This window comes from Neurospora tetrasperma (genome assembly GCF_000213175.1).
Source record: "Neurospora tetrasperma FGSC 2508 unplaced genomic scaffold NEUTE1scaffold_81, whole genome shotgun sequence".
Lineage (NCBI taxonomy): Eukaryota > Fungi > Ascomycota > Sordariomycetes > Sordariales > Sordariaceae > Neurospora > Neurospora tetrasperma.
The window spans coordinates 5,713,143-5,729,707 of record NW_009799179.1 but is presented as its reverse complement, the minus strand read 5'-3'; the positions used below and the strand labels follow the sequence as shown (position 1 = coordinate 5,729,707).

At 52.0% G+C, this 16,565-nt stretch overlaps 8 protein-coding genes across 8 annotated transcripts; 2 read left to right on the top strand and 6 right to left on the bottom strand.

The window, feature by feature from the left end:
• Positions 1-111: 111 nt before the first annotated feature.
• Positions 112-3,636, top strand: NEUTE1DRAFT_126254 (uncharacterized protein; the record flags this gene model as incomplete). The annotated part of the gene is made up of 5 exons (XM_009858143.1): positions 112-265; positions 333-2,354; positions 2,415-2,700; positions 2,756-2,865; positions 2,929-3,636. The coding sequence occupies 5 exons, from the start codon at positions 112-114 to the stop codon at positions 3,255-3,257; spliced, it is 2,901 nt and encodes a 966-aa protein (XP_009856445.1).
• A 1-nt stretch (position 3,637) lies between these two features.
• NEUTE1DRAFT_33641 (uncharacterized protein) lies at positions 3,638-4,317 on the bottom strand (the record flags this gene model as incomplete). The annotated part of the gene is made up of 4 exons (XM_009856634.1): positions 3,638-3,714; positions 3,786-3,904; positions 3,986-4,042; positions 4,127-4,317. Coding segments are annotated over 4 exons (444 nt in total), but the record flags the coding sequence as incomplete, so codon positions are not given.
• A 173-nt stretch (positions 4,318-4,490) lies between these two features.
• On the bottom strand, positions 4,491-6,706 carry NEUTE1DRAFT_126253 (uncharacterized protein; the record flags this gene model as incomplete). Its single annotated transcript, XM_009858142.1, has 3 exons — positions 4,491-4,666; positions 4,746-4,852; positions 4,941-6,706. 3 exons carry the CDS (start codon positions 6,704-6,706, stop codon positions 4,491-4,493), a joined length of 2,049 nt encoding a protein of 682 aa, XP_009856444.1.
• Positions 6,707-7,149: 443 nt separating this feature from the next.
• On the bottom strand, positions 7,150-9,059 carry NEUTE1DRAFT_72823 (cytochrome c1, mitochondrial precursor; the record flags this gene model as incomplete). The annotated part of the gene is made up of 4 exons (XM_009858141.1): positions 7,150-8,145; positions 8,238-8,300; positions 8,449-8,603; positions 8,847-9,059. The coding sequence occupies 4 exons, from the start codon at positions 8,919-8,921 to the stop codon at positions 7,473-7,475; spliced, it is 966 nt and encodes a 321-aa protein (XP_009856443.1).
• Positions 9,060-9,565: 506 nt separating this feature from the next.
• On the bottom strand, positions 9,566-11,469 carry NEUTE1DRAFT_72822 (DAHP synthase; the record flags this gene model as incomplete). Its single annotated transcript, XM_009858140.1, has 4 exons — positions 9,566-10,138; positions 10,220-11,122; positions 11,211-11,271; positions 11,355-11,469. The coding sequence occupies 4 exons, from the start codon at positions 11,358-11,360 to the stop codon at positions 9,978-9,980; spliced, it is 1,131 nt and encodes a 376-aa protein (XP_009856442.1).
• A 610-nt stretch (positions 11,470-12,079) lies between these two features.
• NEUTE1DRAFT_105777 (uncharacterized protein) lies at positions 12,080-12,691 on the bottom strand (the record flags this gene model as incomplete). Its single annotated transcript, XM_009858139.1, has 4 exons — positions 12,080-12,105; positions 12,335-12,404; positions 12,438-12,502; positions 12,556-12,691. The coding sequence occupies 4 exons, from the start codon at positions 12,689-12,691 to the stop codon at positions 12,080-12,082; spliced, it is 297 nt and encodes a 98-aa protein (XP_009856441.1).
• Positions 12,692-12,943: 252 nt separating this feature from the next.
• Positions 12,944-13,814, bottom strand: NEUTE1DRAFT_51857 (uncharacterized protein; the record flags this gene model as incomplete). The annotated part of the gene is made up of 3 exons (XM_009857199.1): positions 12,944-13,115; positions 13,212-13,367; positions 13,447-13,814. 3 exons carry the CDS (start codon positions 13,812-13,814, stop codon positions 12,944-12,946), a joined length of 696 nt encoding a protein of 231 aa, XP_009855501.1.
• Positions 13,815-14,286: 472 nt separating this feature from the next.
• On the top strand, positions 14,287-16,521 carry NEUTE1DRAFT_72817 (uncharacterized protein; the record flags this gene model as incomplete). The annotated part of the gene is made up of 3 exons (XM_009858138.1): positions 14,287-14,486; positions 14,577-16,243; positions 16,306-16,521. The coding sequence occupies 3 exons, from the start codon at positions 14,393-14,395 to the stop codon at positions 16,441-16,443; spliced, it is 1,899 nt and encodes a 632-aa protein (XP_009856440.1).
• Positions 16,522-16,565: the final 44 nt, after the last annotated feature.

The window sequence follows — 16,565 nt, the reverse complement described above, 5'->3', positions numbered from 1 at the left end:
CGTCCCCTACCAAGAACCCGCGACGCGCCTACCAAACAGTCATCACAGCATCACGCCAATCGATCTACCCCCATTTGAACCTCGTGTATACGGAAACGACCAAGGGCGAACATGGCACCCACAGTTGTGAGCAACATCAATCCTTCGATACGCCGACGCCGCACGGCAGTGTTCATTTCTTCTGATACGCAGTTGCTGCAGGACCCTTCTGTTACCTCAGACGCGAGCTTTTCATTTGCCTCGAAAAGCGAAAGCCCAGATCTAGGTTCGATCATCGTGGAGCTTCGAATGCCCTAAGAACAGCTAGCTGCTAACACTACATGCGCATCCAGGACTTATACCTCCCCCCATGGCCCAACAGCCGTCATCATACCGGCAAACCGTCATCCGAGCCGGCGATGAAGTCGAGTTTTTTTCGGGAGAGCTAGACCGCCACCTCACCGATCTCAGAGGAACCACAAAAGAGAAGCGCGCCCAGGTCTTCCAGCTTATCGACTCTTACCATGCATACTCGAGGAAAAGGGCGGATCGACTTCGCGAGCGTCAGCCACGCACACTCACCCTTCGCGAAAATGAGATGGACATCGACGATAATGAAATTGATGACCTCGCCGTAAACTTTGACGAAGGATATCGGAAGGCAGAAGAGGAGGCGCAAACTTGGGATCTTCTTCGGCGCATGCTGCCCCTGGAATATGGCCAGGACGAAACATCTCAGTTGAAACAACACATAAAACCATCCTTACAGTCACGGAACCAATGGTGGAACGATTTCATGCTGTCTGACTCTTTGGCAAGGGAACAAAAGGTCGTGCTAGAGTGGCTTCAGAGCAGTGCAAGCCAGGGACCGCCAGTAGACGACGTTGTGAGCCACCTTCAGGAGAGCGCAGAGAGGGGTGACATTCTTGCCCATGGCTGGCTTCATACTCGCACCAAGATCAAGCTGCAGAAGAGCGTGAACGGGTACCAAGGATCGCTTGACCCAAGGGCATTTGGCTTTGCCGAATCACATCTCAGCTCCAACACGCTTGTCACCCAGCTCGATCCCGATGCTATCACACGGCAGGCTCGCAAATTGGAAACCCAGGACGACTTTTTCGAGCGCGCCATTTGGTTGGGCTGCTTTGAGATGCTACGTCGTGGCTTTTCAATGGCTGAGATTCGAGAATGGTGTTCTATGAGGACGGAGCTATGGAGAGCTGCGTCTCTTACGCCCCTACCGCTTGCGAACCCAGAAGACGAGGACCAGCCGGACTTTGACCCGCGTTCGCTCGTTCTATGGAGGCGGATGTGCTTCTCTACCGCTCGGGATGGCGGAACTAGTGACTACGACCGGGCGGTCTATGGCCTGCTGGCCGGTGATATCGCGAGTGTAGAGAAGGTGTGCGAGACGTGGGATGACCTGCTATTTGCTCACTACAACGCTCTACTTCGAACACGGTTCGACTCGTATCTGGTCAAGCACGGTGGAGATGAGGCCGCTAGGATCGCCCAACAGTTCCCTGCTTTCAACGCTGTTTTGCACCACGGGGATCCGCATTCGGTCGGCAAGAGGCTCGTCACCTTACTCGAGACAGATTTGAGGACGAGCAACGAAGCTACAAGGCCATCCAAGGCACTACAGGGTGCCATTATTGCGCATGAACTTGGCCGTTATTTGACTAATCAGGGACTCGTCCTGGCGAAGCACGCAAATCAACGATCGAAGTCCAACTTGATACCTCCAGTTGATCTGCAAGTCCCAGATGACCTTACTCACCCTAAATATTTCAATCTGTCGGACCACAACAGCCTTCGTGTGCTCAGTCACGTTCTCATCATCTTCACTACTCTCAACAGGCTCAGCGAGACCCGTACCATTTCCGATGCCCATCAAGAGGCCATGGAGAACATTATCGCAGCCTATATCAGCTTCCTCCGCCTCGCCAATCTGGAGCAGATGATACCACTTTATTGCTCCAAGCTACATGGGCAGCGCGTATACGAGGCGCTCAGCCGAAATCTTATCCACATTCTCGACAACGGTGCACGGAGGGTGCAGATTTCCATTATGAATAGACTAGGCATCAGTGTCTCGGAGTTTGTCAAGAGGCAGCCCGAGATTTTCCTCAGCGATGTTCACGACCTTCTACAGCCCTGTGAGGCAAAGGGGAAGTTCAAGGTCCTGGAGGACGGCCCGGCGACACTAAAGTACGGCCGCATAGTGAAGCCAGATTTTTTTGGTGACGACGAGGCAGAAGAATTCGATCAAGAAGAGGGACATATCATCTGCTCTCTGGAATGGCTCATGCTGGTCGATGATTTGTTCGTGGAAACATGCACATATGTCATCAGGGCCTACAAGTATTTCTTAAGTGAGTATTCTTACAATATTGCTATTCTCTGTCTTGCAGCAGCCTGCTAACTTTCTCAAGAACGCACACGCTTGCGCGCCGCCCGTGCTCTTTCTCAGAGGGTGCCAGGCCGGGAGATCATCCGGCGGAAGACCGGGATCCTGGTCGGGGGAGAGGGGGACGATGGTAGTGTTGAATGGTTTGCCGACTTCGCCGCGAGTGAGCTTCCAGAGGAGTTGCTTGCGTTGTACGCCGGTGACAAGGAGGCAGTGATCACACAAGTACGAAACATGTGGGAGCTCGAGTGCCTTGTCAAGGCTTTGGACTCGATGGAGACTTTGTCCTCTTTGGCAGGTCTCGCTAGGGAGTGAGTAATTCCAGACACAACGAGTCGACGTTCACGACTGACTGAATCGCATTAGGGACAGCACCAATTCCCGCGAACTGTGGCAGCATACGAACAAGGAAGTCCGCGCGGCCAAAGCATACATGCAACCAGTCCTTAAGGGGTGGTTGCTGGAAACCATTCAGCGTAAGTTCACTCGCGTATTTCCCATCCTTGGGTGGAATTTCGTCTAACATGTGTTCGTATTAGCCGACCCCGACTTCCAAGCTCTTCGTGAGGCCTACATCCCAGAAACCGTTCTGGCCCTCGTTAGCTCTTTACATTTTGCCGGCGCTACCCTCTCGCGCGACTACTTGCTCGAGTGCATGGAGCTGGCTGCGGTTGTCGCTGAGAAAGCCTCAGCCGTATCTCAGGAATTCGTCAAATCTGGCAGGATAAAGGAGCTTGTGGAAGCATTTGCCTCTTGTAGTAAAGCGCTCGCTATCTTCGCGAGCGAAAAGAAGGCCATCTCTAAGGAGACGAAGAAGATCAGGGAGCATGGTTGGTCTCGGGAGCTTTGGTCTGTCAAGCCACAATAGGGTGCCTTTGTGTTACGAAGAACCTCGAGATGATCCAGTGCCCTTTGCTGGTGGAGCTAACGAGTTGGACATGCCTGAGAGACACTTGAATAATTCGATGTACGAATCATGATGAATTAGAAAGGTAAAGTCTGGACTGCAGATGGAATAATAGGACAGAGGAAGCAGTGGATTCAAACATATCATGTATGTGGCGTGGCGAGGAATACGCCTGCGAAGAACACACTGGGCATGACGACGGATCGATTTTTAAGATGCATTAGTTAAGCGACAGCCTTGGGAAGTACGAGCCGCGCTTTCAATGGGACGGACTCTTCCAGGTTCTCATGTAGTCAAAAGAATGAGATTGACGACAGAGTGTGGTTTGAAGATGAAGGGGGGGGGGGGCCATCCCATGACTTGTTTCCCATGTGGTTATAGCAACCCGCACATCCATCCACATTGTACAGGGTAGTGTCTAATGTGATATGGTTAGAAGCTAGACAAACACTTCAAGCAGATATACGTTACCGCAAGGACTGAACTTACTCAGATCAATCGTGGTGTTGTGTAGTACATGCGCCATGTCCGGGCATAGACAGTTCAGGAAGATCGTACGGTAGTTGTTGAGAATTCTGCAGTCACGGCAGGTTGTAGTGTAGTTTCCGCTGAAGGGGCAAGAGCGAGTCAGTTATCATCGTCTGGATGGAAAGCTGCGTACCTAATCAGATCACTGGATGGTGACTTACGTATCATAACTCTCCAAGGTGCCATTTCTGTTTCCCAAGCAAAAGTTCAGATCCAGCCTATGGTAAAATAAGCGATGAGCATCTTAGAAAACCGCACACCACAAATGCACCATGATGACTTGTACACATCAAAAGACTCACCAAGTATAGTTGTAGCCGAAAATGGCAACGTCGTCGTTCAGACAGTTGCACCCTAGCCAGTGACCCTCTCGTAAACTTGCGCCCGTAAAGATGCAATCTTTGGCATAACCTCCATTCGGATGCTTTTGCGCAAAGACAGAAAAGAAGCCTCCTGTAAGCAACGTGAGGGTGGTAATGCCGCGAACGGCCGAGGAGGCGAGGTGTGTGATGCGAGCCATGAGGGGTTACCGTTGGATGTTTCTGGGAACGGTAGTGGTCCGCGAAAATCGTATCATGTCTCTTGAAGCGTGGAACTTTGATGCGGGAGCAGATACCTACCTACTGTACTCAACCAAAGGCGAGGAAGAGGGTCGCTTCAATATCGTCAGTCAGACCCTGACAAGGCAGGTGCCTTCCGGATGTTGGAAAAAGTGCGCATCATCTGGCCCTCGTCAGATGAGAGGTGATTCTGAGGAAGGTACAACCGGCTCAACAGTGAATGGAACCTATTTCGCGGCGTGCTTGGACTTTGTGTCCACCAATGCTTGCCAACCACTGCAACTCAGAACAAACAGAGTGTTTCAGGGAACATCATCTTTCTATCCCCTCATCTCTTTTCATCCAAAGATCACCCAACTACCACACTCATCATAGACAACCCGTCCCTCATCCACTGCCTTCCGCATCTCCTCACGGAGGGGCTCTCTCTCCCCGGTTATAGGATCCCATTCCCATCCTTCACGCATCCTGTTTGTCCAAATTTCGTCAGCAATGAATGATTGCCTGGGAAAGAAGATCAAAGCAAAAGAGAACGCATTCAAACAAAAACACGTACCACATCCACCGCAAGTACGCTCTCAACTCCTTATCTTGCGGCAGAACCCGCATCCATTCCGGCTGAAACTCCGGATGACGACCCTTCCCCTTCCAGTCGTCCGCCCGACCGAGGAGCTTATCCCGACAAAATATCCGCCACGAGTCCAGAGCGTATGGACCCTGTGTGAGATGGCCGATTTCCCAGGCGCATCCAATGGCATGTTCTTTGGCGAATTTGATGGCGTTGATCCTGTCATCATCATCGTCAAATTCTGCCTGTGACGCTTTTCCGATATGGAAGTCATCCGGCTCGCCCGTAAATTCCTTTCCCACCTTGACACCCCTCGCATCCCCAGGTCTCGGATAATTTCTCACTCCGTACCTCTTTTCTTTACACGGTGGACACTCGATGAACATCCGCGCATATTTCTGTATGACAGAGCAACGGTTGACGGATAGCCCCAGTGGGCGAATGAGATTGATGATCTCAGAGGGATCGGCACTGGCGAGCGCCTCGGGAGTAGGGAAAAGATCCATTAGTTGGCGGAATAGAGGGATGGCCATTGTACCCCGGCCTTTAATCAGGAATGTCACGGCTATGAGCAGACGGAAGGGGTCGGCTGCTACTTCTTCTTGAATTAATCCGAATCTCGGGGTTGAGAGGGGAGCAATGGGGAGGCAAGAGATACCGGGTGGGTGTGGATTTCGGGACTTCTTGGTTGGGGATCTGCTCTTGGATGTGGAGGTCTTGCTCTTGGAAGGAGAGGCTTTGCTTGTTGATATCGGCCAGGGCGGTGGTTCACTGAAAAAGGGCGATTTGTAAGTGCGCTTTCCGGTGATCCTCACGTTAGCTGCTAAAACATATTCGTCAAAACTCGATGTGCCTGCTACCGATACATCGCCAAGGGCGACATCGAGGTTTTCGTTAGGGGACGAGTGTGAAGCAAGGCTACGTTGGGGACTCCAGGTGCCGGCGTAGCTTGGTTCATCTGGAAACTTCGAGTGTTCGAGCTTCGTTTTATCGGTCAACCTGGATTTCTTCGCTTTCGATTCTCTTTCGCCCTGACTAGGCCCAGCTGAGCGGTGGACAGCCGACATCACCCGAGTCGGCAATGCCATCTTTCCTCCCTCACTAATCGGTTCGTGGCCGTTCATCGCTTTTCTGACAGCGTCAGAAACACCGATCTCCCCCCGACCCCTCGTCCCTTGTCTGCTCGTTTTCGCCGTGTCGTCTTGCGCCCAAAAACGCGAGACACCTCTCCCCATCACACCCGTCGTCTTCTTCACCCTCTTGCCTCCACCTCTTCCCACTTGCGCCGATGACTTTTCTCCTCCCCCACCTTCCCTCCTCTTCCCCAAGAGACTCCCAGCACAAGTATCCCCGTCAAACAAACACCCTTCCTCCCTCCCCGCCATGATCATCCCCAGAAACGGCAACAAACACAGCTCAGGATCACCCATCACGCGACTTTGACCATGATCTTGTTCTCGCTCCAGCCGCAGAACCCGATAAGCTTGATCCCTCAAGGAATGGGCACAGTCCATCATCATTTTCCATTCTTCCATTCCACGCATGAGACTCGGTTCCCAAAGTTTGCGGACTTCAACCGGTGGGGCGAAACCCGAGGTGAGCAGCGAGGCGAGGAAGTCTCGGTCTTGGGAGGGAGAGGAGAAGTCGACGTTGAAGCCATTGAGGATGTCATTGGCGAGGGCTGGTGACATGACATCGTTATATGGGAGGCGAGAGGCCTGTGATTGGGGTGGTGATAGTTTTGATGATGACATTTTGCTGGTTGTCTGTGGATGGAGAGTTTTGGATTTACGTATGTGGTGTCAAGCAATGGTAGAATCAAAATGTGATTGAAAACTCTACGATGAGTTTGGGGTCAAGATGTTGTTGCTTGTCAGTGAGTGGATCGAAAAGGGAGGGGAGGGGACCAAGACTTTGTTTGGAAGGCAAATCAAATGCCAAGCCAGGGGCATCCTCTGTGGTACTTCGTGCTGACATTTACCGTGATTCGGTGAAAGAGAGATTGCCAATCGAGAAACGTCAAGGCTTTCGAAGCTCATACTATATCTCAACTACTCTCGAAGTTAAAGGCGTACATGATGATGTAGCCGACAGGGAAATGGCTTTTACTCTTTGGCATCCGTTCAAATGCCCATGTCGTAATATCCGTATCCTGATCCACTCACATGCAAGTTCAGCTTGACCGTCATACCCATACCATCATACCCTGTCTGACACAGGCAATAACGTCTATGTTGTATTTGAGACCAGAAAATTTGATTTATACACTCTACGACCATCTTCATGTTCAACCCACACGCCCGCACATCTCCGCATTGCCCATGGTTACCGATCTCGCCCCTGCCCATTCCTTTTTGTTTTGCTCTTTCTGACCGATGCGCAAAAGGAACATGGGGGAGCAAATTTTGGGCAGCAATAGTATTGATACATACACAGAAAAAGACAAGGAAAATCACGCACGTCTCACAACGGTTATTGTGTGAATGTCATGACTTTGCCCTTCGTTGTGGCAATGCTAAATTAGTGGCGGGTGGTGGACTCCTTGGGGGGATCGTAGACGATCTTCCTCGACTTGAGCCAAGCCCACTTGTAACGCTTAACATAGACGCTCAAGGCGAAGAGCACAGAGGTGACAACCAGAACCTTCATACCCATGCGCTTGCGGTCGTCCATCTCGGGCTCAGCAGCCCAGTTGAGGAACTCAACAACATCCTTGGCCATCTGGGAGGTGGAGGCGGGGGTGCCATCCTCGTAGTCGACGAGGCCGTCGTAGAGGACACGGGCCATGGCGATACCGGTACCGGGGAAGTAGGGGTTGAAGTTAAGGCCGGCGCCAACGGAAGCGCCAGCGGGAGGCTCATCGGGATAGCCGGTAAGGAGGGAGAAGATGTAGTCGCAGCCACCGTGGCGGGCCTTGACAATCAAGCTGAGATCGGGAGGAAGGGCACCGTTGTTGGCGAAACGGGCGGCCTCATCGTTCTTGTAGGGATCGGGGAGGTAGTCGGAAAGCTTGCCGGGGCGCTTCTCGATCTCGCCCTGGTCGTTGGGCTCGGTGTCGTACTCGTTCTCTTCGGCAAGAGCCTTGGCCTCATCGACGGTCAAGATGGTGCCGACAAGAGCGCGGTAGGGGACTCTGCTGAGAGAGTGGCACGAGGCGCAGACCTCACGGTACACCTGGAAACCTCTGCGAAGACTGCAGTCGGGCAAAAACAAAGTCATGAGCCAGATAGTCATTTTGAAGGGGAGGCGCGGCCTCGACTGGGCTGGATAGGGGTGGTTGCTTACGCTTGGTGGTCAAAGGTCTTGAGCCACTGTTCGTGGACCCAGGGGTACTTGGTAGCATGGAGACTGCGTCAACGGTAAGCTTCGAGTCACTCCATGCCCAGATTCATGCCTATAGTCGAGCTCGGTCGTATATGCCTCAGAACACATGAGGCAGACCTCGGTCCAGCGGCTAGAGCGGGGCGGATGGTCGGATCGATCGTAGGGAACTCACCCTTCCTCAGCCGGAGTCATGGCGGAAGCGGATCCATAGAGATGGTAGTACCAGGCGATCGAGCCGGCGGCGACGGCGGTGGCAGCGGCGGCAGCAATGTTCAGGCGGAGGGGAGACTCGGCAGCGGCGCCGGAGCTCTGGGTGGAAGCCGAACGCTGCCGGGCACGTCCGTTAGCTTTCCTCGAGGAGCGCGAGAGTGTGAAGGAGACAAGACAGGATGGCTCGGCCGGGGCGGGGATGGTCGGGCAACTGGGCCCCGGACAGGGAGCTCGCAGTAGGTTGACGGTAGCTCAAGCCGGCCCAGGCCCAGCCATTCGAGTGGCGATGCGGCCGAGATCTGTTGTTTGGAGGGGCAGAGAGACGAGGACGAAAGAGTTGTCGAAGCAATCGAGACGAACCTTGGCAAATTTGAAGGCGCCATTTTTCGCGCTGGCAAAGGTGCGCGTCGAGCGCAGGCAGGTCCTCGCCAGCATGGTGGGCAAGCTGAGCGAAGCTTTAGAAAAGTATCGCGGGTTCGGGGGACAAGGCCAATTGGGTTGGCAATGTCGGTGACAGTATCAGGTCTGGCGGGCGGGAGGTCGAGGAGGTCCGTCCAGGTGCAAGGTCGGTCGATTCTCTTCACGTAGCGTCGTAGGTAGGACCGTAGGTTTCTTGAATTTCGGGAATCTTAGGAACACTCGCCATCTGATTGGCTGGGCCAATCACCGTGCAGCCTTTCGAGCTTTTACACTTCCCCTCGGCCCCGGCCGATGGATTTTCCGCACTAATTTACCTCATTCTGCCCGCGGGCCTCAGCGCTTTTTGAGACTACCTTGCTCAGTAAGGTAGACACCTCAGCGAGCCCAATCCCGACCTGCAAGTGGAAGTTTCACAAGCAACTAATCCAACTGGGCACAGCTGGGAGCTGGGCATCAGGATCAGGATCAGCATCAGTATCAGCATCAGTATCAGCATCAGCATCAGCCAGCATCGCCCCATGGAAATCATAAATGTCCAAGCTCTCGCCGCCCGCCGCCCGCCCCTTCTGTCTTTCAGCTCACACGGCGACCCAGCGTGACCGGACCCAGCCGAGGAAAAGCTGCCAAGGAAAGCCAGGTTTAAAGCTATGTATCACACATACATACCTATGCCGTGGCTCCGTAATCGCAGGTGAAGCTCAGATTTGGTCACCACGGATATCACGCTTCACACCAACACATCACCACAATCGCATCCAAACAAAAGGCAACGCAAAACTGTAGTCGAACATGGACGATCCTGGAGATTATCACTGAAAGAAATCAAGGTAATTGTTTCGTTTTGAGATCCAGACCCGCTCCATCTTTTACCATCTTCTATTGTCTCGACAGCCATTTCCCAAGATGCATTAATACACGCTCTTTATCAAAACACACCACATGCAGAAATGTCAACTTTTGTGTTCCCATCCCCGCGCCAGTATATATTCGGTATCCCTCACTTAGGGTTCGTGAACCCCTATCAAATGACCCATAAACCATAAAGCAAACAAGTCCAGGAATTGGCATGACTTAGGCAGTGGCGTTCTTGCTCAGGACTTCTCTCCTCTTTTTGACGGCCTGCGCAAGCGTGTCGAGAGTGGCGACAGTATCTTCCCAGCCAATACAAGCATCAGTGATACTGACACCGTACTTGAGGCCGCACTTGCCTTCCTCGGGCACCTTCTGGTTACCTGTACGTTGTGTTAGCGACCAGCTTCAAATCTAGACAGTTATATGCCCCCAATAAAAAAAAAAAAAAAAAAAAGACTTACCCTCGTTGATGTTGCTCTCAATCATGACACCCATGATACCAGTCTCACCGTTCTCAAGTTGTTGCGCAATCTCCGCAGCGACCTTGGGCTGGTTCTTGTGGTTCTTATTCGAGTTGCCGTGGCTGCAGTCAATCATGAGGCGCTGGCGCAAGCCGCTCTTCTCCAGCGCAGCCTTGGCCTCGGCGATGCTCTTCGCATCGTAATTGGTGCCCTTGGTACCGCCACGGAGGATGACGAAGCAGTCCTCGTTGCCAACGGTTCCGACGATGGCAACGACACCGGGCTTGGTGACGGACAAGAAGTGATGGGGATGTCTGACAGCGCCAATAGCATCAATGGCAACACCCAGGGTACCGTCAGTGCCGTTCTTGAAGCCTACGGGGAAACTGAGGCCACTGGCCAACTCGCGGTGGAGCTGGCTTTCGGTGGTGCGAGCACCGACAGCGCCGACACTCAACAGATCGGCAAGGAATTGCGGGCTGATGGTATCCAACATCTCGCTGGCGAGGGGCATGCCCTTGGAGGTGAGGTCGACGAACAACTGTCTGCTCAGGCGCAAGCCCTTGTTGATCTGGAAGCTGTTGTCGATATCGGGGTCGTTGATCAGGCCCTTCCAGCCAACGGTCGTCCGGGGCTTTTCGAGGTAGGATCGCATGACGATCAACAGCTCATCCTTGTGCTTCTCCTTCTCCTTGAGCAGTAGATCGCAGTACTCGAGTGCGGCCTTGGGATCGTGGATGGAGCAGGGACCGATGACTACTAGTAACCTCTCCTTCTCGTCGGTGCCATTGACAACGGCGACCACCTCCTTGCGGCCATTGATGACGGTTTGTTTCGATTCAGCGGTCTGGGGGATCTCATGTTGGAGCAGGTCGGGAGGGGTCAGCGGGTTGTAGCCGCGAACTGGATTAAGGATTAACAGTAAGCAGGGAGCCCCGGGCGTAATGGATTGCGAATATTCCACATCTGAATCAAAGAGATTGATACTTACTGCGCCAATCCTCGCTTTCGGCCTGATTGCCGACGTTGCGGTTCTCAATGTAGAAATGTTGCTTAAAGATTCGACATGTGAGTCAATCCAACCTAAACACAACATTGGTAGGCGTGGGGCTCTGTCTAAGTGGACATGACGTACCGACATGTTGAGGACTTGTGACTTCTATGTGCCGTGGAACAAGCTATGTGCAAAACAGTAGATGAGAGCGGGAACTAAAGAGGACCCTTCGACTTTTAACTAAATGATTTTAAGACAAATATTCGTTATGAGTCAAAGGACGGAACAAGCCAGGTTTGTGGGGGGGAGAACCTATTTTCCTTTCTCGGCGCTGCCGTGGTGGCGGCAAAGGGACTTGACAGCTCCCGTCCAGTCCAATGCATGTTGGGTACGGAACCTTAAAATTTGTAGGAGGGGCAACCAGGAGCCTGCAATGACACCACACTCCTCTCAACAGGTATCTGATACTCGTGGTTGGAGAGGATCCTAATGCAAGTGCGGTGCTGGTGAGGCGGGGCGCAAGTAGCGGTACCCAAGACTGTTGGCAGCGCTAAGGGTCGCCGTACCTTGGAACGCCCTATCCATTGTGGGCCAGCTGCGTGAAGGGGTCAAAGCAAGAGACAGGCCGATCAAGGAACCAAAAAAGTTCAAGCTATCGACACAAGAGACCGGGGGTATTTCCGTCATGGAAGTCGTGTGCAACGTCAACAGAGTCTCATTTATTTTATTGCAAAAAAAAAAAAAAAAAAAAAAAAAAAAAAAAAAAAAAAAAATTGACAGGAAAATCACGAGATGTAATGGAGGATGAGGGCATCAAGGTGTGAGTACGTGGTAAGAGAGACACACGAATATCCGTATGTAATAGATCAAAGCACAGACATGGGCATTGGTACTGGACGGAAAGTAGTGTACCTAGTAGCTCCAACAGGGCAAAGACGATGTAAGAGTCAGACACGGAGCAATTCATATCCAACCGCTTCCTCTCCTGTGAACCAACGGCAAAACCCCGAATGGTGAGCTCTCGTTTAAGGGCGAGTGATATCTAGAGAACATATTCACAATATTCCTTATAATGGCTCATGCTCACGAAATGGTGATCCTTCATCCTCTTGCAGAGAGACAATTGGCCCGGGCCCATGCAGTGGATGGTCCGTCATCATGGAACAGTTGTGGAAGGAATATGGAAGGATTCTAGGCGGCAAAAAAAGTTCCATGCAAGAGCACCCGACGGTTCGCATGCATGTGGTTGGCCTTGCTTGTTCTCAGCCTCCGAAGTAAAGGGAACACAGCTTTGCCTGTGATATCGTTAACCGTAGGATGGAACATAGAGGTACCTACATACCTAGTAGTGTATGCTCCGGGCAAGCTCGGGTGACGAAGCCAAATGCAGGTGGCCTTCGACACTTGGCGGGGGATCCACTCGGTCCGGGTTTCGGAGCTTGAGCACCGGGGTGCGCGCTCTTGCAAGGTAAGTACATGTTTGTTCTTCACACCCATAACTGATTGTTCACAACGAATGCAGGGTACCTCTATCAACATTCATATCTTGACTGTCTTATTGCATTCCCAGGTCTCAAAATGTCGACTTCCTTGACAAACGAAACGCAACCGGAGTTCAATTAGAACCCAATACTTGTAACAACAGTCAGGAACATGACGATGGATGGATGGCAAACGGTCAATAGCCAACTCTAGATTTGCATTGGTAAGACTGTTGAATACCCGGATCATCACTCGTCTTTGAGAGGGCGCAGAGCATCTTTCTTGAACTTCTCGATGCTGTTGATCTTGCCATAAACCCACTTCAAAGCCATTGTGCTACCTGTCATCAACAGCGCCGAAAAGGTGAACAGCAAGACTCGTTGCCAGGTGTTGAGGATATCGAAGATCGGGTACGGATACCTAGCAAAACAGTTAGACATTTTGGTAAATCTCGAGGGTGTCGGAATTGTGTGCGGTTTTACCGCCTGGTCTCTGCTTCGTGTCCGTCGTTCTTACCATCCGTTCTTAGAAAAGCAGAGTTCCACCCAGCCCCAGTAAAAAAATGCTATGGTCGTACTGATGGTCATAGCACCATATCCCTTGACCGTCCAAGGGGGGCTCAGGAACATCAAGTCCAGCGTCAGCATGATAGCCGGCATGGCATGGAATCCTCTGTTGGGGTTTTGTTAGCCACAGCACCACTTGCACCAGTCAGACATACAGCAGATAGGCTACGGTAAGTTTTTCGTACACATCTGGGAGAACGGGAATGGCCATGTCGGGCGGCACAACCAGGTTCTTATTAATTGCACAAATGCCCCAGTAAAGGGTGCTTATGAGCACGGCCAAGGGCGCAGAACAGACCGAGAGGACATTCTTGATTCTGAACAGGCTCGGGCTCAAGATTAGATCCGCAAGCAAGGCAACTGCAAACGTGACAAGTGCTAGACCTAGGCCAATAATGGTCAGGAACTTGAAAGCTCCTCCGAATCCCAGATGAAGTTCCCGCGGAAACAAGTGCAGGTAGCTGAAGCTCGTCATGAAAGACACCATGCCCAGCATATGTATAAGGGCGGAAAGGCCCCGCGATGGAGAAGCGACACGCTGCAAGGGATGCATTGTCATGGTTGCGGGCGCGATGGCGAACAGAATATGGGTGGTGGTAAAACGAAGAATTAGAGAACGAGTGTAACTTGCGATCGATGTTTGAAGGACGTCTTGAGCGAAAGACAAAGTGTAACTGTTCGAGCAAAGAGATAGAAGACAGGCCTCAGCTTCGGAAAAAACGAAAGGGAACGAAAACGCAGAAAACCTGCTTTCACGTGCTAGGTAAGGCGATCGATGACCGATCGTGCCGGTCTCATGCACTCACTAGCTTTCGACGTTTTCAATTGCATTTGGCTCACCTACCCTGGAGAATTCAATCAGAGTCTCCACTTTAAACCTCCCGCCGGGAACCGTCGCAGGACACGCAGGAACCGCCGATCTGCGCCCAGATAGTTTATGGTGTGGTCCATGTCGCGACAGTATCCCGTCCCATCTAATCTTCACGCCTCTTTGCACCACGACCACATCCACCATCATATTCAGGCGCAATCATCTACCGAGTCTCTTCATGATACTCCGCACCCAAACTCAAACCGCTCCGGTATTTGATCGAAGTCTTCCCCCAAGAACTCTGTCGCCCAAAAGTCAAGATGGAATCGAATAAACCAGAAAATGACGTCAAGTCGAACAAGCGCACGCATGAAGAATTCACAGAGGGCGTTGCACAGGACGGTTCTGGAGATGGTAAGTGATGTTCACCTTTTTCTGTCACCCGAATTGCCCCTCGCAACCATCCTGGATCCCAGGAGCTGACAACGGCACGTTGCCATGCAGATAGCTCCTCCGACGATGATATGGGCCCCCAGCTGCCCTCGGCCGAGGCGCCCAAGAAGAAGCGCCGCGTTCTTCCCTACGAGAAGCTGTACTTAAAGGCCATGCCCAAGTCCGCCCGGTATTCCAAGTCCTTGATGCACAAGGAACAATTGACGTTCCTCACCATGACACCCATCACCGACTTCTTGATCACCACTTCGATAGACGGCGTTGTCAAGTTCTGGAAGAAGGTTACCGGAGAACTCGAGTTCGTCAAGGAATACAAGGCTCATCTCGGCGAAATCAAGTCTGTTTCTGTAAGTCAAGATGGCCGCAGCTTTGCTACAGCCGGTGCCGACAAGACCATCAAGCTGTTCGACGTCAATGCCTTCGATCTTCTCGCCGTTCTTCAACTCGACTACGTACCAGCATGTGTCTGCTGGGTGCACCGAAAGGGTGCCCCTTTGCCCATCCTAGCAGTTTCCGAGGAGGAAAAGCCCGTCATTCATCTTTATGACGGACGTGGTCAGCAAGAAAAGCCTTTCCATACCATCAGTGGATTACACCGGAGTCCAGTAGGAATCATGGCTTTCAACGACAGATTTGACTGCGTGGTATCGGCGGATGACGGCGGCATGGTGGAATATTGGCAGCCGAGTGGTTCCTACGGAAAACCCGAATCGGTCTTCAAGTTCAAGAGCGCCACAAATCTGTTCGAGTTCAAGAAGGCAAAGGCTGTACCAACCTCCCTCGCACTGTCTCCTGACGGCAGCCGATTTGTCACTGTCTCTTTCCCAGATCGGAAGATCCGCATCTTCGACTTTGCTTCCGGGAAACTACAACGCACATACGACGAATCTCTCAAGGTCGTGGAGGAAATGCAGCAGGCTGGTACTGCACTACAGAAGCTCGACGCCGTAGAGTTCGGCCGCCGCATCGCGCAAGAAAGGGAAATTGAGTCGCCGGCACTACGGAATAAGTTCAATGTAGTCTTTGACGAATCAGGACACTTCATCCTCTACGGCTCCTACCTGGGTATCAAAGTTCTCAATACCTACACCAATCAGGTCGCTAAGGTATATGGCAAGGAGGAAGGATTCAGGCCCCTTTCTCTGGCCATTTACCAAGGTCAGCCTCAGAAAAAGGGCGTGACAACAGTTGCCATGGCCGCATCTGCCAATCCACTTCTACAGGAATCGGAAACGAGAGACCCAATGCTAATAGCGACCGGCGTGGGCAAGGTACGCTTCTACATGTTCACGAATGATAAAGAAATCTCCAAGTCGACCAGAGACGTCCAGAACGAGAAACCAACCGTGTTGGGAGGGCCAAAGAAGGTAGAACAGAAGAAGGCGGCCGAGACAGGGACGTCAGCCGTTATTCATACCACCTACGGCGACATTCACATCAGGCTTTTCCCGGATGCCGCTCCCAAGGCTGTGGAGAACTTTGTTACGCATGCCAAACGTGGCTATTATAACAACACCATCTTCCACCGTGTGATACGGAAGTTCATGATTCAAGGTGGCGACCCTCTCGGCGACGGAACAGGCGGCGAGAGTATATGGGGCAAGGAATTTGAGGACGAATTTAGCAGCTTGAAGCACGACAAACCTTATACAGTCAGCATGGCGAATGCTGGTCCCAATACTAACGGGAGTCAGTTCTTCATTACGACAGAAAAAACGGTAAGCCAACCAAGCTCACATGCTCCCATACCGGTAGGACTCAATACTAACCTGGAGAACAGCCATGGCTTGACAACAAGCACACGATCTTTGGTCGCGGTGTCCAAGGTTTGGATGTCATTCATCGCATCGAGAACGTCAAGACACATAAGGACAAGCCAGTGGAGGATATCAAGATTCTTAACATAGACATTATGTAATGTCTAGCGTAATACCCTCTATTGCCATTATGACATTCAATCATTAGTTAGTTGCGAAAATTCTATTGCATTCAACCTTGCAAGGCTTTAATGGCATCGCTAATTCCATGGTAATTTCCGCC